The following is a 24,687-nucleotide window of genomic DNA, read 5'->3' as shown; positions in this document are numbered from 1 at the left end:
GACAGCTTCGTTTACTGTGCTGCGTTGATGCGAATGACAGTCGGTTCCACGGTCGGGTCCGATGTTCGCACAGAGTGGAAGGATTAATTAAACCTGGCTCGTTTTCCCGCAAATCGAAAGCAGCCGACAAACGGCTGTACCGATCCGTTCAGGTTCAGATTCCGGATTTTTATTCAACCTTTCCCATGCTCGTTCAAACATGCTCAATTTTAGAATTTTCATCAGCTGGATTGAGGGACCGTTCGTTCATCGGCACCGGGGGTTTTGTTTCAACACCGTGCGGAATTAGACGACCGTGCTATAGTTCGCAAAGAGAATTGCCGTGTTGCACTCACTGCTTCATACACGCCGGTACCTAATTTTGCCATTTCCGGCCATTTTCCTTTGCACAAACATGGCGCATAAGGAAGGAAATTCCCCATTCACCACTAATTGAATGTTTGCTTTGGATGGAAAAAATGAACTGAGGCAGCAAAAAAATAAAAACTAGAGAAAAAAATGTCAATCAGAAACTAACAAATAAGGAGAGAAGAAAACAAAACAAAAATGCAAGTTCTTACTCATTCTGTTCGATCGTTAATCATAATCGTTCTACGGGCGCTGCTCACAAATACAGCACAAAATACAAATCGCAGCAAACACACACCCACACACACTTTAATCGTCGATATCATTACAAATTGATGATCGATACTGTGACCGGTTTCGCGGATAAACCCAATCAACCAAACATCCACTCCTGTGACCTGGTCGGTTATTTGCATTGCATTGCATTTTTATCTGTACATCAAATTTAATTGACCATACGTCGACATTATTTCACCTGATCTCCACACTGTACTGCAAGCGAAGGGATTACAGAGGCGGATGGAAATGGGGAAAGGATGTGGTTGGCCACATTAATAAATTCGCTATCAATCAGTCAATCATGAACCACGATATGGAGTGTATTGTGCAGATGCGTTTAAACACGTACACAGCGCCAAACCCGACCTTTTATACAGCACTGCCGACATATGTCAGGTAAGGTGAATACTGTTTGAACTGGCTAAGTAATGTTTTGCAAGTAAAAACAATACGATAAACATTTTACTGTTTTATCTGTTGCGATAGGATGGGTAGCATAATGAGCAGATAGATAGGTGTAATTATTTTATCACATTAAAAAAATGCAGCTCCATAATGTTCGTATTTCAATCGACGGTGTTGCATTAATTGCTAGCAATTATTGTTGCAACTGCACAATAATAACTCCTATTAAATAACGTTTAATAGAATGCATAAAGAATTTGTATTACCCGCTTTAAAAATTGAAACAAAATTTATTGTTTAATGCGCACTAAATGTTCGTAAATTGCCTAATTGCAGGGGTCTTTTCGGGGGAGGGCAATCTTGCCACTTTACATTGTACAAAAACATTGTGAAAAAACTTATCATAACTATCAAATAATCATTATTCCTTACTAAAAATGTGTTTCCAATAATCATCTCTCTTCGTGATATGTAAAGAATTGTTTTGATTGATTGATAAAATAGTGATTAATAGTGTATGCGTCTTTCAGTGTTTTATTATTGCCTAACTACAGGCGTAAATGTGAAATAGAGTAGAGGAACTTTTTTCTATAGCGAGATGTCGAAAAAAACAAATACTATAATTAATCATACCAATAATATATCTGATCTGAGGGGCGGTCCGGTGGTGTATATGATAAACGGCGCCGGTCCATATGGCTGGACCGGGTTCAAATCCCGTCCGGATCGTTCCCCCGTAGCAAGGACTGACTATCCGGCTACGTGGTAAAATAAGTCTAGTAAGCCAGAAATGGCCGGGGTGGCCTGTCAGGTCGTTAAAGCCAAGAAGAAGAAGAAGAATATATCTGATCCCATCCACCACCGGATCGTCCACCCATAGCAAGGACGGATTATCCAGCTATATGGTAGTCATAAGTTAAATAAGAAATAAAGCCGGCATGACCTTCGAAGTCGTTTAAAAATTGGAAACTTTAAATAAATACGAAACTTAAAAAAATTACATTTATACAACTTTTCATGTATTATGCTTGCCTAACTATAGGCGTAAACTAGACAATAGAAAAGTGATATTATAATTCGTAATTTATCTGCAAAGCAAAAATAAGCAACATATTACACCATATCCCTTACGTGTACCTACCCTAATGTGCCGTTCAGTGTGGTGGAGTGATCGATCGGTTCGCAAGCCTCATCCAAGCTCACGGAAATGTATTCCGTTTCCAGGCTGACCGATACGCGGTACCAAGCGCCACGTACCCGCGTCTCGAGGATGCCGCTCCGTACGCCACCGGTAGCCACGATCGATGCCGAACCCGGGCTGGTACGGCTAATGGTGCCCGATTCTACCATCTTTTTGTGACGCTAAATTGTTTCCACTTCCGAGGAACCGTGCCGAACAAAACCAAACCAACAAAAAAAAAACGCAAACGGTGACCGCGTGGGATTAATTTCACCGGCTGTTGTTCGTTTGTTGTGCTGTTGTTTGCTTCAAATCACTTTTCTCTGTTCTTTTGAAGTGTGTATTGGGGTTGTTTTTTTCTTTCTTCAAGCAGTTTGATACTGTTGTGCACGTCGTCTTTGGCTAACGATACCCAACGACGGGACCCCGATAGGCCATGATGAAATCGAACCAAAACCCGGCTGCTTATTGCTGGTTCAATAGCTGTAAGGAGAAGAAACAAAATGGGAAAAATTATTTTCAACGAAACCTTTCAACATTGATGAAAATTATTTTTATTGAACGTATCATGGTTTCAACGCACAGCAAATGAACGATGCTCGAACGGAATTTTCCTAATTTTCTTTCATGTTGGGTCGTAAAATGAGGAATATATTTATGAAGAGGTCTCATTGTAGAAGCCATCATTTACAAACTCATCTTATCAAAAGCTCTCGGAAGAAAATGCCTACCAAATTTGAATGCAACACATTTCCAAAGAAGCAAAAACACCTTCTTTCATATTATCCACAGATGTCTAATGCGTTTCCCCTTCAGCTCGAAGCTCGTCATAATTCCTGCCAGCTATTTCCGGGTTACCGCCGGCACAAGAAATATAATATCGTTGAGTAAACATTTTTGTCCTCTTCAGCAAATACTTCAAACCGGTCACTATTCTCCGAACAGTCGCATGGTAGAGTACCGAAGAAGGAAAAAGTACAAAGTGAAGCTTCCGGGGATGACACTTGAGCCGGCTTTTCCTGAAAGTATGCCGGTTCCACCAAATTCAAAGCAACAACTGCGTGCAGGTGGGCTAGATGGTTTTTTTCTTGTTGCTGCTCCTGCTGCTGGTTTTGTCTTCACCTTTTTGCACAAAACTTGTAAAATGGAACAACTACCACTACCTGTTATGGGTGAAAGGAACGAGAGCTCGCCGCGAGTAAGTCTTCACCACCCTAATAATATCGCATTTTCTCCCTTCAAAATACGTTCCATCTCTTCCTTCTTTCGTACATTTCGCAGGGTGCAAATGATGATGGAATTCTAAAAATGAATCGGTAAAGCGAACAAAAAGCTAACTTGAAAAAGAGAAGAAACTCTCCCAAAAAAATAAAAAAATAAAATTGAAAAGCTTTTTTCCAACCGTTCTTCATGTTCGCTAGCGTTTTGTAGTTCTCGCTGTTAGGATTGGTAGGAGAAGAAAAACTTTCCTAAACTGACAAACTTTCGTTGGTTTGGATCGGGATTATCCGAACCGCCAGAAAGGAAAACAACAACCGGCTACGGCACAAGACAGTAATGTGAAATTATGATAATTGAAACTTTCGCCCCAGAACGTCCCAACCAGGCAACCGATCGCAAGCAGCTAAGGTTTTGTCGTACCGTGAATAAATTCTACATAAAGTATGGAAGAACAAAACCTTTCCTCGTTTCGCTTTGCTGGTTCTATGTCAAGGACAGGGCCGTAGAATAATAATCATGCACAAATACGCAAGTTTTGTACTTGCATTCAGAACACCTGCAGGGAAATTCCGCTGTTGCCCCTGTTGTGGACGGTGAAACCTTTTGACTTTCTTTGGGGTTGTTTTATGCGCTTTTCTGCACGATGGAAATGGTTTAGTTGGGCGCGTAATTTTTATGCTTTTGCTTTAATTTCGTTTTTTGTTGTTGTTGTTGAAAGAATCAACATGAAGTGGTTCCGCTTTTGTGACTATCATCTTTAAAGCTTATGCAAGTGCGCTTATATTGAGCAAAAAGGGGGCAAAGGGACGCTCAAGAGTTTATAGTCCTTGAGAAACTTTTGCCAACTTTGCCGCTGAAAACAAAAACGAACCTTATTCTGGCCTCGGAATGCACTGAATAGTTAAACACGGTAGAATGAAATAATTTTTGTGTTTTGTGTAATTCAGTTAAATCCCGAATGATCATTAAGTATATCCACCGCGTTTTGATAAAACGACCAAAGGTAGGAACCAAAAGTTCTTTTAAGAAAAGAAATAAGGGTTCATGTTTTTCTTTATGATCACTAATGATGTTCACTTTATCTACATAATAGCTTTACCCAGAGGGGTAGCCTTTTTTACCGTATCGCAAACCTTAGCCCATGTTTAACCATATCCCCATAAGTGATTGATATTTCACAAAACTTTATTTCTTCCTCACATGGTGAGCCTCACCCTACGGTGATTAATGTGTATGCCGGTAAAAAAGCTGCCCATCTCAGCCGTACCTATATTTGTCTTCAATAAGCTCACCTGGCCCTAGCTCACCGCTCACCATGGCCCTTTGGCTCCCTATTTTCACCGATACGTACACTTCCGTCCACAATGGAACATGTGGTTTCGTTAGCATGTGGGTGAGTAACTAACACAAAATTGATTACCAATTCGTCCCAATGGTTGATGGAATTCTGGGAACCGGAACCCCAAACACATATTCGTGTATCATCCATTTCGGAAATTTGCGGCATTTGTCGAGTAGATGGAATAGCATTTCCACAAAATTTCTCTTCAAATTTGAAGCCGTATGAACGTATGAGCCGTATTTGAACGTATGAGTCAAAGGCAGAAAGCGAGAGTCACCTCGAACGGCAGTCACCACAGTCAACTACTACTGCTGGGTGTTTGTTCAGGGCTAAAACCATACCCAAGGATAATGTTTGAGGGTTTTTTTCGGTAAGGAGTACAAATGTTTGCTGTTTCGTTTTTCCCGAGACATATTTCCAGTTGTTCTATTTTTTTTTGCTTCACAACAGTTCATTGAAGGGTGATCATTGTTCGAACATGGAAGGATTTCATGATGGTTGCTCCAGCTTAATTGAAAAAGTCGCATTTCGAGCAGTGAAATCACTGACCACTGTACTCCAGACAAGATGGGATAGTGTTGAGTGCGGGGAAATTTTCAACAAACTTTCCATTCAGTTCATATAGATCGATGCACAGTATGTACGGATACGTTAAACCGGTTCCGAACTACTAAGGTTTCTATGAAGTATGGAAACTATCTGTATACGATTCATTGTAGCAAAGCCAATACTAGGACAAGCTTTTGTTTGTTGCAGGATGACATTTTCTTCCAAATTTTGGATTGATTTGTGACTCTAAACATTCGTTAGCTTTTGTGTGATGTAAGCTCACTGGCTTGTTGAAGGGACTTGTGCAACAGTATAATGAAGAGGGTCTACGTTTAAGTAGACGGTTGAAACTAGTGATGCAACCTGGTGGTTTCAAAAGGAGGAGTACCATATCCACAAATATCTACAACTTTAAGTATAGATCTAAGCAAACTTCTTATGAAGTTATGCGAAATCCAGGGAGAAGAAATTCTAGTTTCAATTCAACTACGACTCCAGTTCCAAGACATTTACACTATCGACTCCAATTACCCAAGATTCGACGACAATAAAATTTCCAGAATCTTTGTCCCTTGATCTTCGATTACATTGCACAACTCCGATTACTCCGAATAGCTCCATGGAATGCTCCGATCTACAAGAAGAGCATTCGTAGCACAGCTGCCATGCTGTGTGTTTTGTAAAATAAATCTCGGAAATTTCTCGTAGTTTACATTGCAGTTATCTGCAACTTTCCCAAGGTATTAAAACGCTCTGTTTTGAGGTTTCCTATAGTTTTAATTGCAGAATTTCAATGTCTCCAATAGATTTTCTTGCGTCTTTCCAAAGTACTCCAGAACTTTGGTACATTTTTCTTGGGTTTGATTTTTAACGAAATTGTGAGTAGTTTGTTTAAAGTTTTCACGAGTTTTCTAGAGAATAGAATTCTTTAACAGAAATCAGATCAAGAAAAGATTAGATCCACGAGCTTAGGGAGGCACAAAACCATTGCAGCACGGCATCAAAGAACGTAAAAAATAAAAGCGCAAATAGAACGATAACGAGCAAGAACTCATGTCTAGTACTGCATCGAATCATAAATACAATCCCAAAAAACCGCCAAAAAAAGGTTTTTAATACAAGTTTCTTTTTTTTAAGTCTTCTTTTCATCTAACACCTTTAGCTTGAAGTTGTTTTTTGTATGCTAAGCTTATCACTAAGATATTATTCAAAGCAAGAGAAGTTGTCCTCAAAATACGTACTCTCGTCATGTACTCATCAGCGTGTATATGTGCTCGGTGAGCTTCCTTTTTTCAACTCAAAATTACACGTTTGAGTAACATGATTCTAAAAAAAGCAACAAAAAGAAAAGTTCCACATCCTTTTTTCCAATTTTTCGGAGTGGAAATATTCACGAAAACCTCGCTCATCTGTGTGTGTACGCATCAACTTTCAGCATGGATGGTAGGGCCCTTGGTTGGTTAGAAGATTAATTTTCCAACTGAAAGTATTACAATCAACTTCAAACCCGGATGCGTTCCAGCAATCATCCCAAACTCTCTCCCTCTCTCTCTTTTCGTCTCTTTTTCTCTCTTTCTTTTTTTTCTATGATCATATTTTTCCTGCTTGATAAATGGTATCATAGGTGGTATCCACCTGAACACCATCATCAGCGATTAGCTGATATGCATCGTTTCGGTGACAATTTTGTGCGTAGCTTGTGAGCCTTTGCCGTTGCCTTTGGCAACCGACCACAGACACTAACTACGCCGTGCTACGCCACGCTATACCGATGAATTTTGTGACATGCAAACAACGCACACGTGGAGTTAAGTAACAGTTCTAAGAACACACGAGCAGGCGTATCTTAGCACGGTGTAGTATGATCTTCCCACTGGAAATGCCTCGTTTGAATTGCTTTCTGATCAAAGTGATCGCATCCTTAGCTTTGCGGCAAATATATGTTTGTGCAAAAGCCACCCTTTGCGGCAACGTTTAAGAGGATGTAATGGGATTATATCGACTGAAAGGGAAGATTTTTAATCAAATTGTTTTTGCTCTGAATTTCCTACATCGCTCATTTCCTTTTTTTAAATGTTTGTGTCAAATAGTGATGTCTAATGTGAGGATTACTTGACATGTTTTCATCGTTTCGTGCTTTTTATATAACTATAATTTACCTAAAACTACCTTTTTTGAAGAATCATTCCATTTTACTACCTTTCAGCTTCATCTTCATCCAAATTTACTTCCCCAAAAATTGATGGCCGCACATGTAGCGCATCTCTTTAGGAATCCCCCAGAAGTGGACTTTGGGAACTTTGAAGCACTTCCTCCCATGGGAGGCACAAACGGTTTTTTTTGTACGAGCATTTTGTGTGTGTGCTGTTCCTAGCACCACAAAAAAAGCCAACGGAAGTGTCAGGTTAGTGTCGTTAAACTGTACTTTACGCTTCCACGCTAGCTGTGGACCAAAAACCACAATCACGCTTCTCGCACGTTTTGAAGCCGTGTGCTATCTGCGGTGAGGCTTTTGCTACTAACACCGGGTGGAGAAAAAAAAACTTTACACAGGGAGTTCTTTCCGTTCCGTAAAATAACAAGCAGCTGCAAAAAAAAAATCGGTACTCATACCAACAAACCACCTTTATGGACACGCACAGGCGCACGGGCAAAGCTGGGGAAATGTAAAAATGAGTGTGTTTAATTAAACAGGGATTAGATATCGCTTCGGGGAACATGAGCACGCTGTTTACGACGGGTTCCTTTGTGTTCCCAAAGCGGACACAACCCAAAACATCCTTCATTTTCACAAAACCGGGAAACTTCAGGAAGTATCGTTTAGGCGCATTTGCCGTGGAAGTACGCTTCCGCTTTATTCGTGGACAACATGTTTTGTCCTTTTTTGCGCGAAAAAGGTTGTATTGTCGGTAGCTAAGCGAGAAACGTAGCTGTGTGTTGTAATAAACATCTAAAGTAGTAATTTAGCTGGAGTATGATTGCATCACTCTAAGCTTTCATTGGAGAAGAATTTGAAATTAGTTAATGTGCATTTAATTCCTGTACACTTTCTGCACAAGAGTTTTATACTGTACTAAAATATAAGAAATGAAAATAAATGTAGAAAGATAAAAAGAAGATAGTAAGATAATAAGGATTAGAAAGATAATAAAAAATATGACTGATGTTAAATATGCATGAGCAGCTTTAAAAACTACGTCAATTGTGTTCATTGCATCATGTCTGTAAAAAATTAGGTAACTCAAATATTTCCTCGTGAAAAATTATGATATTTAAAGCCAAATCAAAAATGCATATAGAACTTATGTTCTATGTTTCAGTGGAACAAGCTGGCCGTTATATATTGTGAGCCACTGACACTTTACGAATTGATCATTGTGACTGCTTCTTTGCTCCTAGAGAGCATGAACATTTAAAGCAAAAAAAGCACTAAAGGATTACCATGTGAAGAAAAAACATCAAGTATTTCTGCAACAGGCCTTCCCTTGTGCTGAGTGTTGCTCTTGTCATCCACTAACATCGACATGATTGATGTTTGGTGGGACCGAAATGAGGTAGTGCGTTATGCTGCTAAGTACGTATTACTAGAGATGAAATTAAAGTAAACATGTAATTCAAATGCGAATAATACAAAATTCTTCATTCTGCAGGTTGTTTATACCGACAACACAACATTGTGCCATGCTAGCACAACAACTAGGGGATGACCTTACAGTTCCTTTTATCATACAAAGAATAAATCCCTGGGGCTGACTTATAGGCTTTGATTTTCTTCTTGGTAAGTGTTTACCTTACGAAGTGCCCATTTGCATGCTCTTACTGGTGACATTTTCCTGCATGGCAAATGGTTATGCTTTATTATGTTTTATGCTCTAGGTACGATGCTTCAAAATTGTCTCTGCGCCTTCACACCTGTCACCGATGGATGAAAGTTGACTGAATTTTTGATTATCATACAACGATATATGAAGCTTTTTCCCGCTGTAGAAAGTTTGCTTTTTCTAGCAGAGGTATAGAAACAAAAAATAAGATCATGTTTTACCAAGAGAATATGTCGAAAGGATCTGTTGGCAAACACTAAGGGAACAGCACACAAAAAAGGGAATGGAACACCAACCCCAAACACTCATTTGCATAAGCGACAGCGAAGCGAGGGGCCGAGTATGTGGATCAAAATATGCAATAGAGCTTTTCTTAGGCAAATGAAATTCTTTCACGAGTATCGTGCAAGACGATTTAACATTATTTTATGCTCACCGTCCCATCGTACACACCCGTGGTAACATCGGCACGAAGTTGTATAAGTATTTGCGTTATAAATCTTACACGATCAATTTACCACAAACGGCTCGCACGAAAGTTCTTGGAAGAAGGCACATAAAATTTCACTAAAACCACTTGATTTATGAACCATTTCACGAGAGCAACACCGGCAAAACTCATTTTTATGATCGTTTTGATCTACCCCACCGCCCGCGGGAAAATGTGAATGTGCACGCATTAATTACCATACAACGAAAGCTTTTACGTGCATATAAAAATATTGCTCGAGTGATTTAAATAACTTGCGCCCGGCCCGCCACAAATGACCTCCAACCGGGTTAAGCCCCATGGGTGAAACTCTTCCCAATACAGAGGGAAAGATAGAAAGGGAGTGTGTTGGGGGGGAAAATGGAAATCAACTTTTATAGCCCACCACCAAACATGGTAGAGTAAAATATTTGTCACAATATTTCATTGCCGTTCGAGTAAAAAAAGGGGTGGCCCCAGAACGTTTTTCCTTTCCACCCCTTGTTGGAGCAACAACAGCAAGAAAAACATCCCTTTGAGCTGATTTTTCATCCCCTGGCATCCACCATTGAATGACCTTTTGCCAAAGATCCGTTCGTAAGCTACCCGGATTGACCAAAGCAACTCTGGTGGGTGTTTTTCGTGGGGCAGTTGTTTGACAAACGTCCCAAGGAACCGACCGTGCTAGAACAAACTTGCCTTCCCCAGTGCTAAAGGACATCGAACCGGTTGCCTACCGGGACCAATCTCGACACAGAAATTTAATCCCACTACGTAAAGCTCCCACACACCCACACACGAAATGAATTGGCGAACACTTTTGATGAATATCCCCAGTTTCGGAATATCTCCCTCAAAACTAATAGCTTTTTCGAGACGAATGGCTAAAACATCCTACCAACGCTTTTGGTGTATAAAATTCGTTCCGATTAGAGTTTAGAGCTTCAGCTTAATCTCCAACTAGCACAACCTTATCTGGCAGGTCAGCCGCAATGGGTTATCGTTTAGCATTTGCGCATATATTATGCAGGAAAAAAGAGAAATTTTCCATCAAGCACGTGCGAACAGACGGTGGGACGCCCAGCATATGGAGGAGCAAAAACACGCACACATGAACGCTTGCCTGAACCCAGAAGCCTCCACATCCGTGCCGATGATCTATGGCTCAATGGGCTTTGCAACCCTTTCGGCCCACACGTAAGCTAATGATTCGTACCGACACACAGGCTACTATTCTAAATGTCACTGCGAGATTACGATGAATAAAGCGGCTTTTCCGTGAAATTTGAATGCTGATGCTGTGGGTAGATTCTGCACGCTGCGAGCCTGGCTGCATACTGAACCGGAAGGAAGCAATATGCCCGAACGTCATCATCAAAGGTAAGCGAGTAGAGCAGATTATCCATACGATCCAAATCATCGTATGGGTCATTGTTGTAAACTGGTGAGAGTGTAATTAATTGAAAATGTTTTGTACGGAGCGCCAGGTGTTGGTATTGCTATCAGATTACTAAAGATCTGTCAATCATAAATGACATCTGTATCTAGCATTACAGCTTATTCTTTTAAAGTTTATGTAAATTGTGTAAATGTGTAAAGGTTTTGTTACCTTCCATATTTTTATTTATTTTTGAATTTACTGCAAGGTTGAAGATGCATAAAGGATTTGAACTAACTTGTCTACTCTTTAACCAAGTGATAGCGAGAACCATTCACGACTTAGAGGAGGAAACTTCGATTATCATAAGTCATGCTCAGTTTAAAGGGCACCGAGGATTTACAGTTAAGGCCCCAAATTTGACTTTGTTGAATTTTTTTGTTCACTCAAATATTGCTTTTAATTTAAAAAAGGATAAAAAATAATAAAATATTAAAAAAATATATAAATTTGAAAATTTCATAAGGCTCATTTTTGTGCCAAGTTTTACCTATAACTCGGTCGGTATCCAACGGATCGCCAATCTTTAACCTGTGGTCGATAGATGGCATCAATGGCTACATTTTCTTCATGAACGGCTATGTCCTCAGATGTCTGTGCCAGAAGTTATTTGAGGAACCAAGTTCCTTACCCTGTTTGAGAAATAATAAAAATTTTCCTCATTTTTGAGCAATACAGCAAAATTTAAAAAATTGATGTATTTTAATGCGAATTTGTTGCAATATGTTTGTTTTCACTCAAATAATGCTTTACAATAAAAAAAGAATAAAAAATCAGAAAAAAATTTCAAAAAAAATTTCCACTCGAAAATTTCATAAGGCTTACCCCTTACGTTTTTTTTGGGAAATTTTGCAAAAAAATTTAAATTGATTTATTTTAATGCCAATTGGTTGCAATAAGTTACTTTTCACTCAAATAATGTTTTAAACAAAAAAAGAATAAAAAATTATAAAAAATTGAAAAAATATAAAATTTTGAAAATTTTATAAGGCTCATTTTTGCACCAACTTTTGCCTATAACTCGGTCGGTATCCAACAGATCGCCAATCTTTAACCTGTGGTCGATAGATGGCAACAATGGCTCCATTTTCTTCTTGGACGGCCATGCCCTCAGATCTCTGTGCCAGAAGTTATTCGAGGAACCAAGTTCCATACCCTGTTTGAAAAAAAGTAAAATTTTCCTCATTTTTGCACCAACTTTTGCCTATAACTCGGTCGGTATCCAACGGATCGCCAATCTTTAACCTGTGGTCGATAGATGGCACCAATGGCTCCATTTTCTTCTTGGACGGCCATGCCCTCAGATCTCTGTGCCAGAAGTTATTCGAGGAACCAAGTTCCATACCCTGTTTGAAAAAATGTAAAATTTTCCTCATTTTTGCACCAACTTTTGCCTATAACTCGGTCGGTATCCAACGGATCGCCAATCTTTAACCTGTGGTCAATAGATGGCACCAATGGCTCCATTTTCTTCTTGGACGGCCATGCCCTCAGATCTCTGTGCCAGAAGTTATTCGAGGAACCAAGTTCCATACCCTGTTTGAGAAAATATAAAATTTTCCTCATTTTTGCACCAAGTTTTGGCTAAACTCGGTCGGTATCCAACGGATCGCCAATTTTTAACCTGTAGTCGATAGATGGCACCAATGGCTACATTTTCTTCTTGGACGGCCATGCCCTCAGATCTCTGTGCCAGAAGTTATTCGAGGAACCAAGTTCCATACCCTGTTTGAAAAAATGTAAAATTTTCCTCATTTTTGCACCAACTTTTGCCTATAACTCGGTCGGTATCCAACGGATCGCCAATCTTTAACCTGTGGTCGATAGATGACACCAATGGCTCCATTTTCTTCTTGGACGGCCATGCCCTCAGATGTCTGTGTCAGAAGTTTTTCGAGGAACCAAGTTCCTTACCCTGTTTGAGAAAATGTAAAATTTTCCTCATTTTTGAGCAATACGGCAAAATTTTAAAAATTGATATATTTTAATGCGAATTTGTTGCAATATGTTTGTTTTCACTCAAATAATGCTTTACAATAAAAAAAGAATAAAAAATCAGAAAAAAATTTCAAAAAAAATTTCCACTCGAAAATTTCGTAAGGCTTACCCCTTACGTTTTTTTGGGAAATTTTGCAAAAAAATTTAAATTGATTTATTTTAATGCCAATTGGTTGCAATAAGTTACTTTTCACTCAAATAATGTTTTAAACAAAAAAAGAATAAAAAATTATAAAAAAATTGAAAAAATATAAAATTTTGAAAATTTTATAAGGCTCATTTTTGCACCAACTTTTGCCTATAACTCGGTCGGTATCCAACGGATCGCCAATCTTTAACCTGTGGTCGATAGATGGCAACAATGGCTACATTTTCTTCTTGGACGGCCATGCCCTCAGATCTCTGTGCCAGAAGTTATTCGAGGAACCAAGTTCCTTGCCCTGTTTGAGGAAATGTAAAATTTTCCTCATTTTTGCACCAACTTTTGCCTATAACTCGGTCGGTATCCAACGGATCGCCAATCTTTAACCTGTGGTCGATAGATGACACCAATGGCTCCATTTTCTTCTTGGACGGACATGCCCTCAGATGTCTGTGCCAGAAGTTATTCGAGGAACCAAGTTCCTTACCCTGTTTGAGAAAATGTAAAATTTTCCTCATTTTTGAGCAATACGGCAAAAATTAAAAAATTGATATATTTTAATGCGAATTTGTTGCAATATGTTTGTTTTCACTCAAATAATGCTTTACAATAAAAAAAGAATAAAAAATCAGAAAAAAATTTCAAAAACAATTTCCACTCGAAAATTTCATAAGGCTTACCCTTCCCTTTTTAGAGTAATTTTGCAAAATTTTATAAATTTATTTATTTGAATGCGAATCGGTTTCTTTTACTTTCTTTCCTCGGTTGTGGCCCCCTCCAAATAATCCCCTCCCCTTTCCCTTGGAAACCAGAGTCTTATAAGCAACGAGAATTCTCAGTTAGGGCCTCCAAAAATGACTCCCCCCTCCTAGAGGTTCAAAGTAAGCCGTTCGAATTCAATCAAAGATGAAGTAATGTTGTTGGTCATTTTAAGTTATCTTGCAAAGCATTTTAGATACCGAATAGTTTGGATTATAAATGAAGTTTTCAGATCTAATTCTAAAGTCCAGAGTCCAAAAATGACTTCACCTTCGCTACTAGACCTCGAATCTATAGTAGAGAGATAGTCTTAACTTTCTCACTCGATCTCAAAACATCCAGTAAATTCATTCTCATGAGAGTAAAAACAAAATAACAGAAGTACTTGCGTATGACGAACTGACAGAATAAAAACACAGTATCGTACTGATTGAATTACGTCGCTAAATAATGCACACCACGTATTACGCTTCTGAGTAACATCGACTACAAAAAACTACGCATAGTAGTGGAACATATTGTGAAGAAGAAAATTGCATTACGCCGCATCGAACTGTCACCGAACTGGACGCATATTGAATATTTTCATATGCTGCCTGAGAGCCGAAGCGATTCATCACACATACAACCAGTGTGGGCTCTCTCTGACATGGCCCGGCTATGAATGCCAGCTAAAATATGTACGAAAAAACCGCACTGTAGTAGAGTGCCCGTGATACAATGGAGAAGAGGTTGAGAAAACTGTAGTGAAAAACAAAGCCCATTCACTATTCAATACAAAAGCTTTTCCGTTGCTGACGTTAGCATTCTTTTGATGTCATCCACACGCACACCAGCAAAAGGGGGAAGAATGTGATACGAAAGAGCCTTTTTTCTGATGCCATGTCAACGCCGGCAAACGCAGCTTCTAGACGCAGGAATCTAGATTAATCATAATCCCTAAGCAGTGTGACCTCAGCTATTCCGCCATTCGGTAAATTCAGTTCATGCCACACACACTCACGGAAAAGCCATTTGATGTTGAAGTGTGAACATCGTTCGGGAGGCCAACTCGTACCTCGTACACAGGGAGGATGTGGAAATTTTGCAGTTAAATGTGTTAAACCTTCTGATCTAAAATTCTACCACGGTGTGTGCGTATGTGTGGGTGCATCTCACCACGCATACAAAATTCTGCGAACGCAACCACAAAAGGGTTCGGCGGCACGTGTGCGGGAAACGTTAAAATTCTGCATCCTTGCACCAAACTGCAGCACCATTTTCACTGCAACGGCTGACGCAACCAGGACACGCCCGTTGCTGAACATGCCGTCTGAATATTTGGGGCGGGCGGCCCAGGGATGGCGAAGTCGGAGGAACCCGTTTTCTGCATCGCCGAGTGCATCATGTACTTTTGCAAATCGACTTTATCAAACCAGCTGGGTTTACGACGTCAGCCTCGCAAAACGTTTGCCACACGATTGGTGTTTTACACCATTGATTTCATTAAATTGAACCGTTCATTAATTAATTTGTGCTTCACGTACTTACAATCCTGCCAATGCATGCATTTATTCTTGAAGCAAACATCTTGTTTGCTTTCATACAATTTACATCGTGCGCACGAATTAAAACGCTTGTTAGACGTTGATAACCTTACGCAAAGCTGTTTGTTTCTGACATGGGAAACATTTAATGCACTGTCAGGGCCACCGATTTCTTGCATCGATAATTGATTTCGTGTAATCGCTACCCCCAAAACCGTCAGCAAACGGATGCAAACGAGCGCAAAATCAATTCACCACAATCGCACGCCGGATCGGCGAAGAATGCCCAAGGATATCGGTTTTCCGCTATCTTCGCGTCAAGACTGGAGTCGCTTTCATCCCCTCGCTGTCTAATATTCTCCACCTCGTCGACATCGTATCATGTACACGCAGGGCACGATCAGTTGCGCCGACCCGTGAACAATACCGATGACAGTTGATTTAGCGATTGTTACACGGTTCGGCGGTTTCGAACCTCAATTAATAATCTCGTTCGGACGTCCATTGTGCCACGTGGATGCTGGTGGAGATGATACCCAGCTGCCAGTTAGTGGGAGAACCTGGTGGAAGAATTACGTAAGTGCAACCACCAAACACCCAGCCCTGATTGTCAGTTTTTTTCCTCCTCCTTCACCTTCACCTTCACCTTCACCTTCGCTAACACCTGTGTGCCGCTGTTCTATCGGTAAACTGAATCGAGCGTGGGATGATGCGAAAACGATGAAATGATAAGTTAGTTGAACAAGAAACACGAGATGAATAAGTACAAATTAGTGACCTATTTATAAATTAAAACGAAACCGATTTACAGAAACAACTCGAACCAGCCCTGTTTGCTCGCGTGACACAAGTAATGAAACGTAAGCCCAGATCAGATTTTATTTCTGTTTTATTCTGTGGTTCAAGTTTGAATGAGAAAGATGCATAAATTACTGCACACCTTTCAATTTAAATATCTTCTTCTTGGCTTACAGGGGTTTTCTTTTCAATTTAGGCCAGTCGCACACTTTTTCCTGGTCTGCCCAATTGAGTTTTAGCTTAACCTGAATAGAAAAACCATGTAACGACCTCTAAGGTCCAAGGATTTCTGGCTTACTAGAATTATGTTTAACACATAAGCGGATATTCTTTCCTACAACGGCTCGGATTTATTTAAATTCATTTAAATATAGAAAGTGTTTAGTAATCATTTTTACTTCCTGGTTTTTATTAAAAATGAAATTAATTCTGCACTAAGCATTACTCAACTGACACATTCCTCATGTCAGCAAGCTTTGCAAGTGTTGAGTTGAGTTGAGTTGAGAAGTTTTTTAATATAAAATTTTCTTCTTGTAAAAGCTCAACTGAGGTGAAAAATATTCAACTTCTACCTACACATATTCCACTTCAACTCGAAAATTATCTAAAAATGATTGCCATCGCCAGTTTTATCTGAAAACCCCTGTAATATCATCGTTTTTTAAACTTAACTCAGCAATTAAATCGTCGAAAGGACAATACACATAAAAGCATTAAACCATTCATCATAAATCAGAAAAAATGTTAATATTTTTTATAAGAATTGATATTTTTAAGCTAACACTATTAAAGATTATCGGGGCGGCCCGGTGGTGCATGTGAAAAACGGCGCAGGGACACACGTCCACACGGCAAGACCGGGTTCAAATCCCATCCGGACCGTCCTCCGGAGCATGGACTGTCTATCCTGCTACGTAGTAAAATAAGTCTTGATACGGCCAGGCCGTTCTAACCGAGCAAAAAAAAACTATTAAAGATCACAATTTATAATAAATCTATCATAAATACTGCATGGAATATATATCTTTAAAAATATGTTTTTACTTTTTCGTTTAATTTTATATTTTGCCTAGTCTAAGCCTTAATTGTTGTTTATTTTGTGTGAATTTCATCCTAAAACTTTCTATTTTCTTCTTGTTCTCATCTTTCAACCAAACTTTAACATGGTATGTCCTGACCACTCTACTGCAGTAAAATTTCAGTTTTGTTTCAAATCCTGAAAAAGGGTCGTTAAGTATTTTTAACCTCCAAAAAAACAATTATGGATCTTTCCATTGCTTTGTTGTGCAGGAAACTTGTCCATCAAAACAACCCAGAAACAGTACTGAAATGAGGTGTTTTAAGGCTGCATGACCACAAAAACTCCATCCTGAACAAACCTTTCTTAAAATTTTACACCACTTCCCTGTCCTGCCGCCCACGTACGACCGCGTCCACACGCAAAGGGAGAAAAATTCTTTACTATAAATAACGCGTCATCGGCTCTAGAATGGTTACCAAGAACGTGTAGCACTTGTAGCACGAAACCATTTTCTATTTTCCCCCGCTCTTCAGCTTCCCTTCCCCCGACCACCGGCCATGCACAGCTCGTGTGTAACAAGCGACGTACCATTATCTTGTCAGGTTCGGTGAACAGGTGAATGTGGTTGGTTCACGGGGTGCAGACAAACACCGGGCGCATCATATTTGGTGCGATCTCATTTCTTTTCCGCGCACACTGACAGGTAACAAGTAAACCGTCTCGCAACAAACCACAAACCGACCGAACACCGCCGCCCCCGGGTGTTTCGGATAAGACGGGGTTTTGAATTTATCGAGCGCACACGGAAAACGATTTTCCACCACCACCAGCACCACCCTTGGGCGAGATGAGCGAGGGATGAAAAATCGCACCAAACTGAAGTGACATCGGGTGGAAAATGGATGTTGCTTTCGACACCGCGACAATGAGAAGCATGGTGAAGAATGTGGTGTTGAGTGGGGTGGGGTGGGAAGAAGGTGGAAGAGAAGAAAAAAGTAAACAGATAATTGGGATCATGATGAGGGATTGTTGTGGTGAACTTGGTGAAAACTCACTGAGAGCGTTCGTGCGTTTGGAGAAGACGCGTCGCCAGATCGTTATTTTGATGTTTCCCATTTATTTCCCTGGGCTTTCTGGTTGTTATTCCATCCTGCTGTAATGTCACTAATAGACGATTGTTTGGTGGTCGATATACAGTGCCACAAACGCAACTCAGAACACACAGCAAGTGAACGCTTGATTTTTGTTTTATTTTGTTTAAGTGATTTTTACAGTTTAGTAATTACTTATAATTTATATTACATGTTTTCCTGTGTAATATCGTAAATGACTCAAGTAATGGAACATTCAAATATTACAAATTATTATCCCGAACAGCAAAAAATGATAATCGGAGAAATCATACAATATCAAGGCTTAACACAATTTCATGATAGAAATAGAAAGTTTTCCACTAAAACTTTTAGACCATAACCCACCATACAGTACAAAATACTATAAATATCACTAAGGGTGTAACGTATGCAACAAAAAAATGAACAAAGTTTGATAATTTTTCATACGAGTTCCCCATAATGCCTTTTTTGTAATTATTTTCTTGTAAACAGAGAAAATTTAATCGCGAAAATAGTCAAGCAAATCCTTTTGAATGTTTGTGAAAAATGCTGGAGTCATACCGGAGCGAAGCAATTTTACATGTTGTCGGTATAAATCATTCAATTTTGGCGTTTATGTAAATATTTCACAACTCTTCAAAAGCTATGGAAGCTTCTTCTAGGATTTTTGATGTTGAAATTGAGAAATCAAATTCAGACCAATAAATGCACAACTACGTGCAATAAACCGCATATATTTTAAAGAGATCATTCACCAAAAAAAAATCTGAAAGATATTGAGCATAACTTGCTGTAATAACGCGTCGAAATATGCTTTTTACAATCTTTTACGCGCATCCAAAATATTTGGGTTTTGATAAGATTTAGTCGTCATCAATTTTACAACAAGCTGCTACTACATGTTAGGAAATGTGATTAGAGAAGCAAAATAATGAATATCGAATGATGAAACTTAAAAAGTTACCCTTTAATACAAATAATTATTTTATTTCTAGTTGTCCCAATTTGTATTTGACACACTGCAATGTGCCATAATGCAAAGAACAGTTTCACTTTGCTGTTGAAGAAGATGCTTTTTTGTGGGTAATTTAATCCATCACTATGCAAATATCGTATATTATTCTATTCTATTATTATTGCTGTAGATAACTTACACTAAAACGCACTTTGTACATAAATCGTTCAAACTACAAAAAAATAACATTCCCACATAAAAATTAATATTGCTCACGGAAGAAGGCTGAAATGGAAGTACCTAGCATCAGCATCAGCGCGTGAAACGTTTAACATTCCATCCTGCTCTGTTGGGGTTGCCATTTTCCATGACAGCAGCGTTAATGTTTTCCCCCCGCTTCCCCTCCGCGGTGACGAGGAAGTACCCCCCCAGTACAATGAAAACCCAAAACGGGCTCATAACTCATCTGCACCCATGGAGAAATGGGGTTTGGCGAAAATGACTGGACAGGTGTGTAGTGTTTTCACCAAACGCCGATGAAGGTGCAACTTTGACTGCACAACTCGCGTGAATGCAGCAGGCTCGGTGTGCGCGCAGCTTTTAATGAAGGTGTGCAATATTCATACTAGCGCGAACCGTACAAAGCTGACAGCAGCATCGTTCGCTGCATACCAGGCTCATGCTGCATTATGCTTCCATCCAACACACCGACCGACGACGCTTCTCGTCCACGAAAAGTGGGCCGATTTTCACTAGCAAAAGGCGGTTTGTATTAAAATCACCGTACGTGGAACCGTACCCAGATGCACATTAGGAAGCACAAAATTGCACACGTGGGAAATATTTGCACGTAGGTGAAATAAATGTGTCAGAAAGTTTATTCTTCAATCGTTAGTAAAGAAGTAATGTGAAATGTAAGATGAACATTTTACGTGGAAATTACACACATGTTCATTAAATTTAATATCACTATTATGGTGATAAAAATACTAAACATGCCTTTTATTGATTGGAAAGGTCATCAACAGGCAACCGCTACAGCAATCACCTAGAACGTTCGGCTCTCTCACACTTTGAAACGCAATCACGCACCACTAATTCAATTCCCTTTTCCTGGTGCTCCTCCTGGCCAAGGTCTGTATACCAACCTGTAGCATAGCCAATGGCCATCCACCCATGCCTTGGAAAACAATAAACGATCGTTCGAAAGCCCACGATTCAGGTCCCACACCTCCCGATGCCGAACGTTTGACGTTAATTGATAGTTTTCATAGACAAAATACAGCTTCACCGCGCGCTAATGTGACTCCATTTCGGTGCTCCGAGCACGAGCACGCTGTCATTTATCAATTATTAGTTTTCGATGCTTTTGGCCTCTCTCTCTTTCCCTATCTCTCTCTCTCGTTGCGGGGTTCGAACACAGATCGACACGCACAGCAGGCGAACACGACGATTCGAACGACGGGGCTTTTGTTTGCCGTTTTTGTTGTCTCTAACAAATGAGCGATTAAATAGAACGAGTTAACTAATTTCACAAATAATACTATGAACCTGATACATCCCGATTTGATGTTGTGTGGTTGCGTGGAAAAAAGGGCCAAGGAAAACGCGACGGTGGGGAGGAAAACCAATTTTACCACCCAATATTTATGACACGTAAACTATTTTTGATGTTTGTGATAGCGTGATTTGTGTTTGATTAACGGACCCCAAAATGTGAAAAACGATTCCAGCACGCAGTCGGAATGTTAGTCGATTTCTATTCCGTTCGAAACTGTGTTGAGTTCTGTTGAATGAAATATGAATTCGTTTGAAACACTTTCTTCATATATACATTGTAAGGGGGGAAAATATTTAAGGTTATTTCTTATAAATCGTTATCCCTTTAAAAAAGGCACACAATATACTGCTTCCATCGTTTGCAGCTGTTTAAACCGCTCATCATCAACCCAGTCACGTTTAACGCCCCCACTGGCACATATTGCGTACCTTCACACCTAAAAACATCATCTTACCATCATCATTTATATGCGTCAATGTCATCTATTTCATCTTTCGTACTCCCTTCTTGTACCATCCACAGCGATAGTTCTTCCAAGACTTCACCACAACCAAATCTTTCTGCATCTATTGTACCGAAACCAAAAGAAAAAAAACAATATGGCGTTATATGTGCTCGTAAAACGCGACCATCACGCACGATTCAAAATGAAAACAATATAAAATACAATCCATCCTGTGGGTGGGTGTGGGTGGTGGGGTAGGAAACACACACACACTCGGAGCCACCTGTTTGACCCGTTACTCGTGCCTTCGTCTCTGGCCGTAACGCTAACGGGGGTAAAAAAGCTCATTTACATCCATCAATACGCGGGCGGTAAACGAGATTGACGTTAGTACTGGGCTTTTGGTCTGCTCTCCTACACATCTTTCCCGCACACCTTGATGGCGTGCACATGGTAGAGGCCACACGCAAAACCTTCATATACGCCGACGCCGTACACTGTAACGGTTATATTCATATCGCGTGGCGCAACCAAAAAAGGAAAACGAATGTGTGTTGCTTTATCGGTACGATGACACCGAGAAGAAAAACCCTCCATCAATGGGCTCAATGGGTTTTGCGAAGAAGAAACCTTTCCCTTCTCGCTTCCCTTTATTTTCTTGAGCAAAAAAAAAATATCATCAAGTGCTGCTAACGACTACAACCTGTACAAGTCATACACAAAAGCGTTCGAATAGTGTGTAGCCTGTAGCTGTAACTCGCCATAATAAACGATTATGAGACATTTTATGAAACATTCATGCTAGTATAAATCACACTAAAACGATACGCCGTATCAGTAAAAACACGACCATTCGGTTCATTTAAAGGTTGATTTCGGACCGGAATCGGAAGCGCCCCAGTTCGGGGCGAAGCTCCACGCAGCACGATTGCTCATTAAAATCATAATTTACCACCTTCGCACGAGTCGAGTGGTTTTGAAGGACGCTGAAGAACGTCACCATCATCATTATCAATTATAGTCCGAGCGTGATGGTTAGGTTTCAACATTTGGCAATTAGGTAACGTACAGCCCGACAATTACCATGTCCATGATTGCTGGTTGAACTTGCGATTTGTTTCCATGTCCCTTAACACTAGATCTACCGGGAAAGTCATTTTGGATGGTTCTGTACTTTTCAAATTACTGGGAGTATAATTTTTTGGTTCCCTTTTTGTACATTTACATTTTACGTTAAAGTATAGTTTTAAAAAACTAAAATTATTGGTTTTTTAAAACTAAGTTAAAATAAAATCGAATAAAACAAATAATTTTTCCTATCAACTATGAAATATAGATATTTCTACTGATGGCGTTATAACTTTTTTATTACATTTAATATCTCCTTTAACTTGCCTTTTTCAAATCAAAAAGAGGACAAAACGATAACAAATTTATGCAAATCTTAGAATGACAGTGAGTGATTTTTTTTTATTTGATAGATCCAGAATTAAAGGCTTCACTCTAGTGTCTTTTGAGTGAGAAAGACTCATGGGCGAATGAAATCTTTCTCCTGAATGAGTGATTCCGATTTTTTTCAGAAAGACAACACAAGAAGTTGTTTCAACTCATTTACGATGGTGTAACTCACAAAAAAATATTACCCCGAATGCAACATTGTTTTTTGTACTACTACAACAAAATCACTAAAATTTATTTAAATTAAATTTTTTTGTTTTTTTATTCTTTTTTTTTAATTTTGTTTTGTTCTCTGTTTTTCCTATTTTGTAATTGTCTGTTTTTATTATTTTTTCAGTTTTATTAGTTAAAAAGAATGTAAACATTTACCTATTGTATTGTGTCAGTTCAGGTAGTTCTAGTGTTAAACAGTTTAATTTGAGTTTACTTGAAGTTCACTTACAGGAAATGTAATATTTTTTTAATAAAAATGGTGTAAGTTTCAGGTGGGATTATTTATCCAACTACAAGAGAACATAATTAAAGGAAGGCCAGAAAGTGTAAGAGAAAACATGCAATGATGTAGAACCAAAAAGAAAAGGCATAAGAACATGATCACCGCAGCTTTCCATCCAACCTATTGACAAACGTCGCGTAAGGACCGATCTTAAAGCCATTAAGCGAAAATTATTACACCAATTAAAGCATGACAGATGCCATCTCAACCGCCAACTTTCGATGGCATTTCCTTATCCATAAATAATCTGCGCAAATTACCTTTCCCGACCAAAACACACAGCGCAAAAGGCACTACGGATACGACCTTCAAAAGCTTCCCAAAAACCGACAATTACCCTTGACGGTACGCATAAATCATCGCTGTCGCTACCGCTGGTGTGACAGTTTTGAGTTGAGACAGTGCGGCCGAAAAGTGAAAAGCCCTTCATCGTCTTTGCCCGGATCCAACAGAGCCATCAAAAACAAATTGAACGACAACCAGGCATCAATTAAAAACCACTTTTCGCAGCGCATTTCGAGCAAACCTGTCCGGAGGGATGTATCTACTGTAGGATGGCTGTGGTACGTTTCATTCGACCTATGAGTAGGTCCATGGTTAGGATGCCTTTTTTCATCCCGTGAGTGGCAACATAAAGGCTTGAGTAGCTAGCCTCAAACTAGAAGAACTAGCGATCGAGGCGGAAGGAACCGGAAAGGAGAGAACACAATTGCGCAACATCGTGTCCATAGCTATCACCCGCGGTCACTGATAATTATCTTCCCATCCCAATCGTTTGCCGGATGAGCTGCTGGATGTGTCCAATAAATCTACCGGATCGGAGGTCTCGCAGCCCTTCCCACCGGAACCGCGGCACTACCGCGCGAAAAAGCGCCGAAGGGCGAAAAAGCGCCGAAGGGCGAAAAAAGTTTTACAAACAACCTCCTACAAACAACGGAAGCGTGGTCCGTGGTCTTGGCGGCGTGTCAAATCGCACCACCTTCCTGGGGGCGGGATGGTCCAGAAGACGATAAGCGTGACAGTGTTTCCCGTGTGGTACGGAGCGTGTCTTACGGCGGGATGAAGAATGACGACGATTGGAGGAGGTCGCGCGTGACCGGATTGGAGTGAGCCTGAATTTATTTCTTTACACTCCAGTGCCCGTACGGAGGTTTTTGTTCGGCTCCCTCAACCTAAGTTGGTGTTTTATTCTTTCCCTTGCCCAGCACACACACAAACAGATGGACCGACTTGCCCGTGGACATTGTACTGGTGGAAGGCTTAACCAACTCCCAATAAAGATATCTGAGGGGAGAAAGCAAAAAAAAAACATTGTTGGTAATGTTTCTCCCAAACCTACGTACGACCTGGTAGCCTTGGGC

General features: G+C 39.8%; 1 protein-coding gene across 5 annotated transcripts in view; it reads right to left on the bottom strand.

Annotated features, from left to right (window-relative positions):
* Nucleotides 1-24,687, bottom strand: part of LOC125769360 (beta-1-syntrophin) — a 125,106-nt gene that overhangs the window by 71,997 nt on the left and 28,422 nt on the right. For all 5 annotated transcript variants that reach the window (XM_049438050.1, XM_049438054.1, XM_049438052.1 and 2 more), the window contains one exon: nucleotides 2,174-2,695. In XM_049438050.1, the coding sequence (XP_049294007.1) occupies nucleotides 2,174-2,382 (209 nt within the window). In that variant the 5' untranslated portion in view covers nucleotides 2,383-2,695. The remainder of the gene's footprint in view (nucleotides 1-2,173; nucleotides 2,696-24,687) is intronic.

Source organism: Anopheles funestus, chromosome 3RL (assembly GCF_943734845.2).
Source record: "Anopheles funestus chromosome 3RL, idAnoFuneDA-416_04, whole genome shotgun sequence".
NCBI lineage: Eukaryota > Metazoa > Arthropoda > Insecta > Diptera > Culicidae > Anopheles > Anopheles funestus.
Note: the sequence above shows the minus strand (reverse complement) of the source record. Positions and strands in the feature narration are given on the sequence as shown.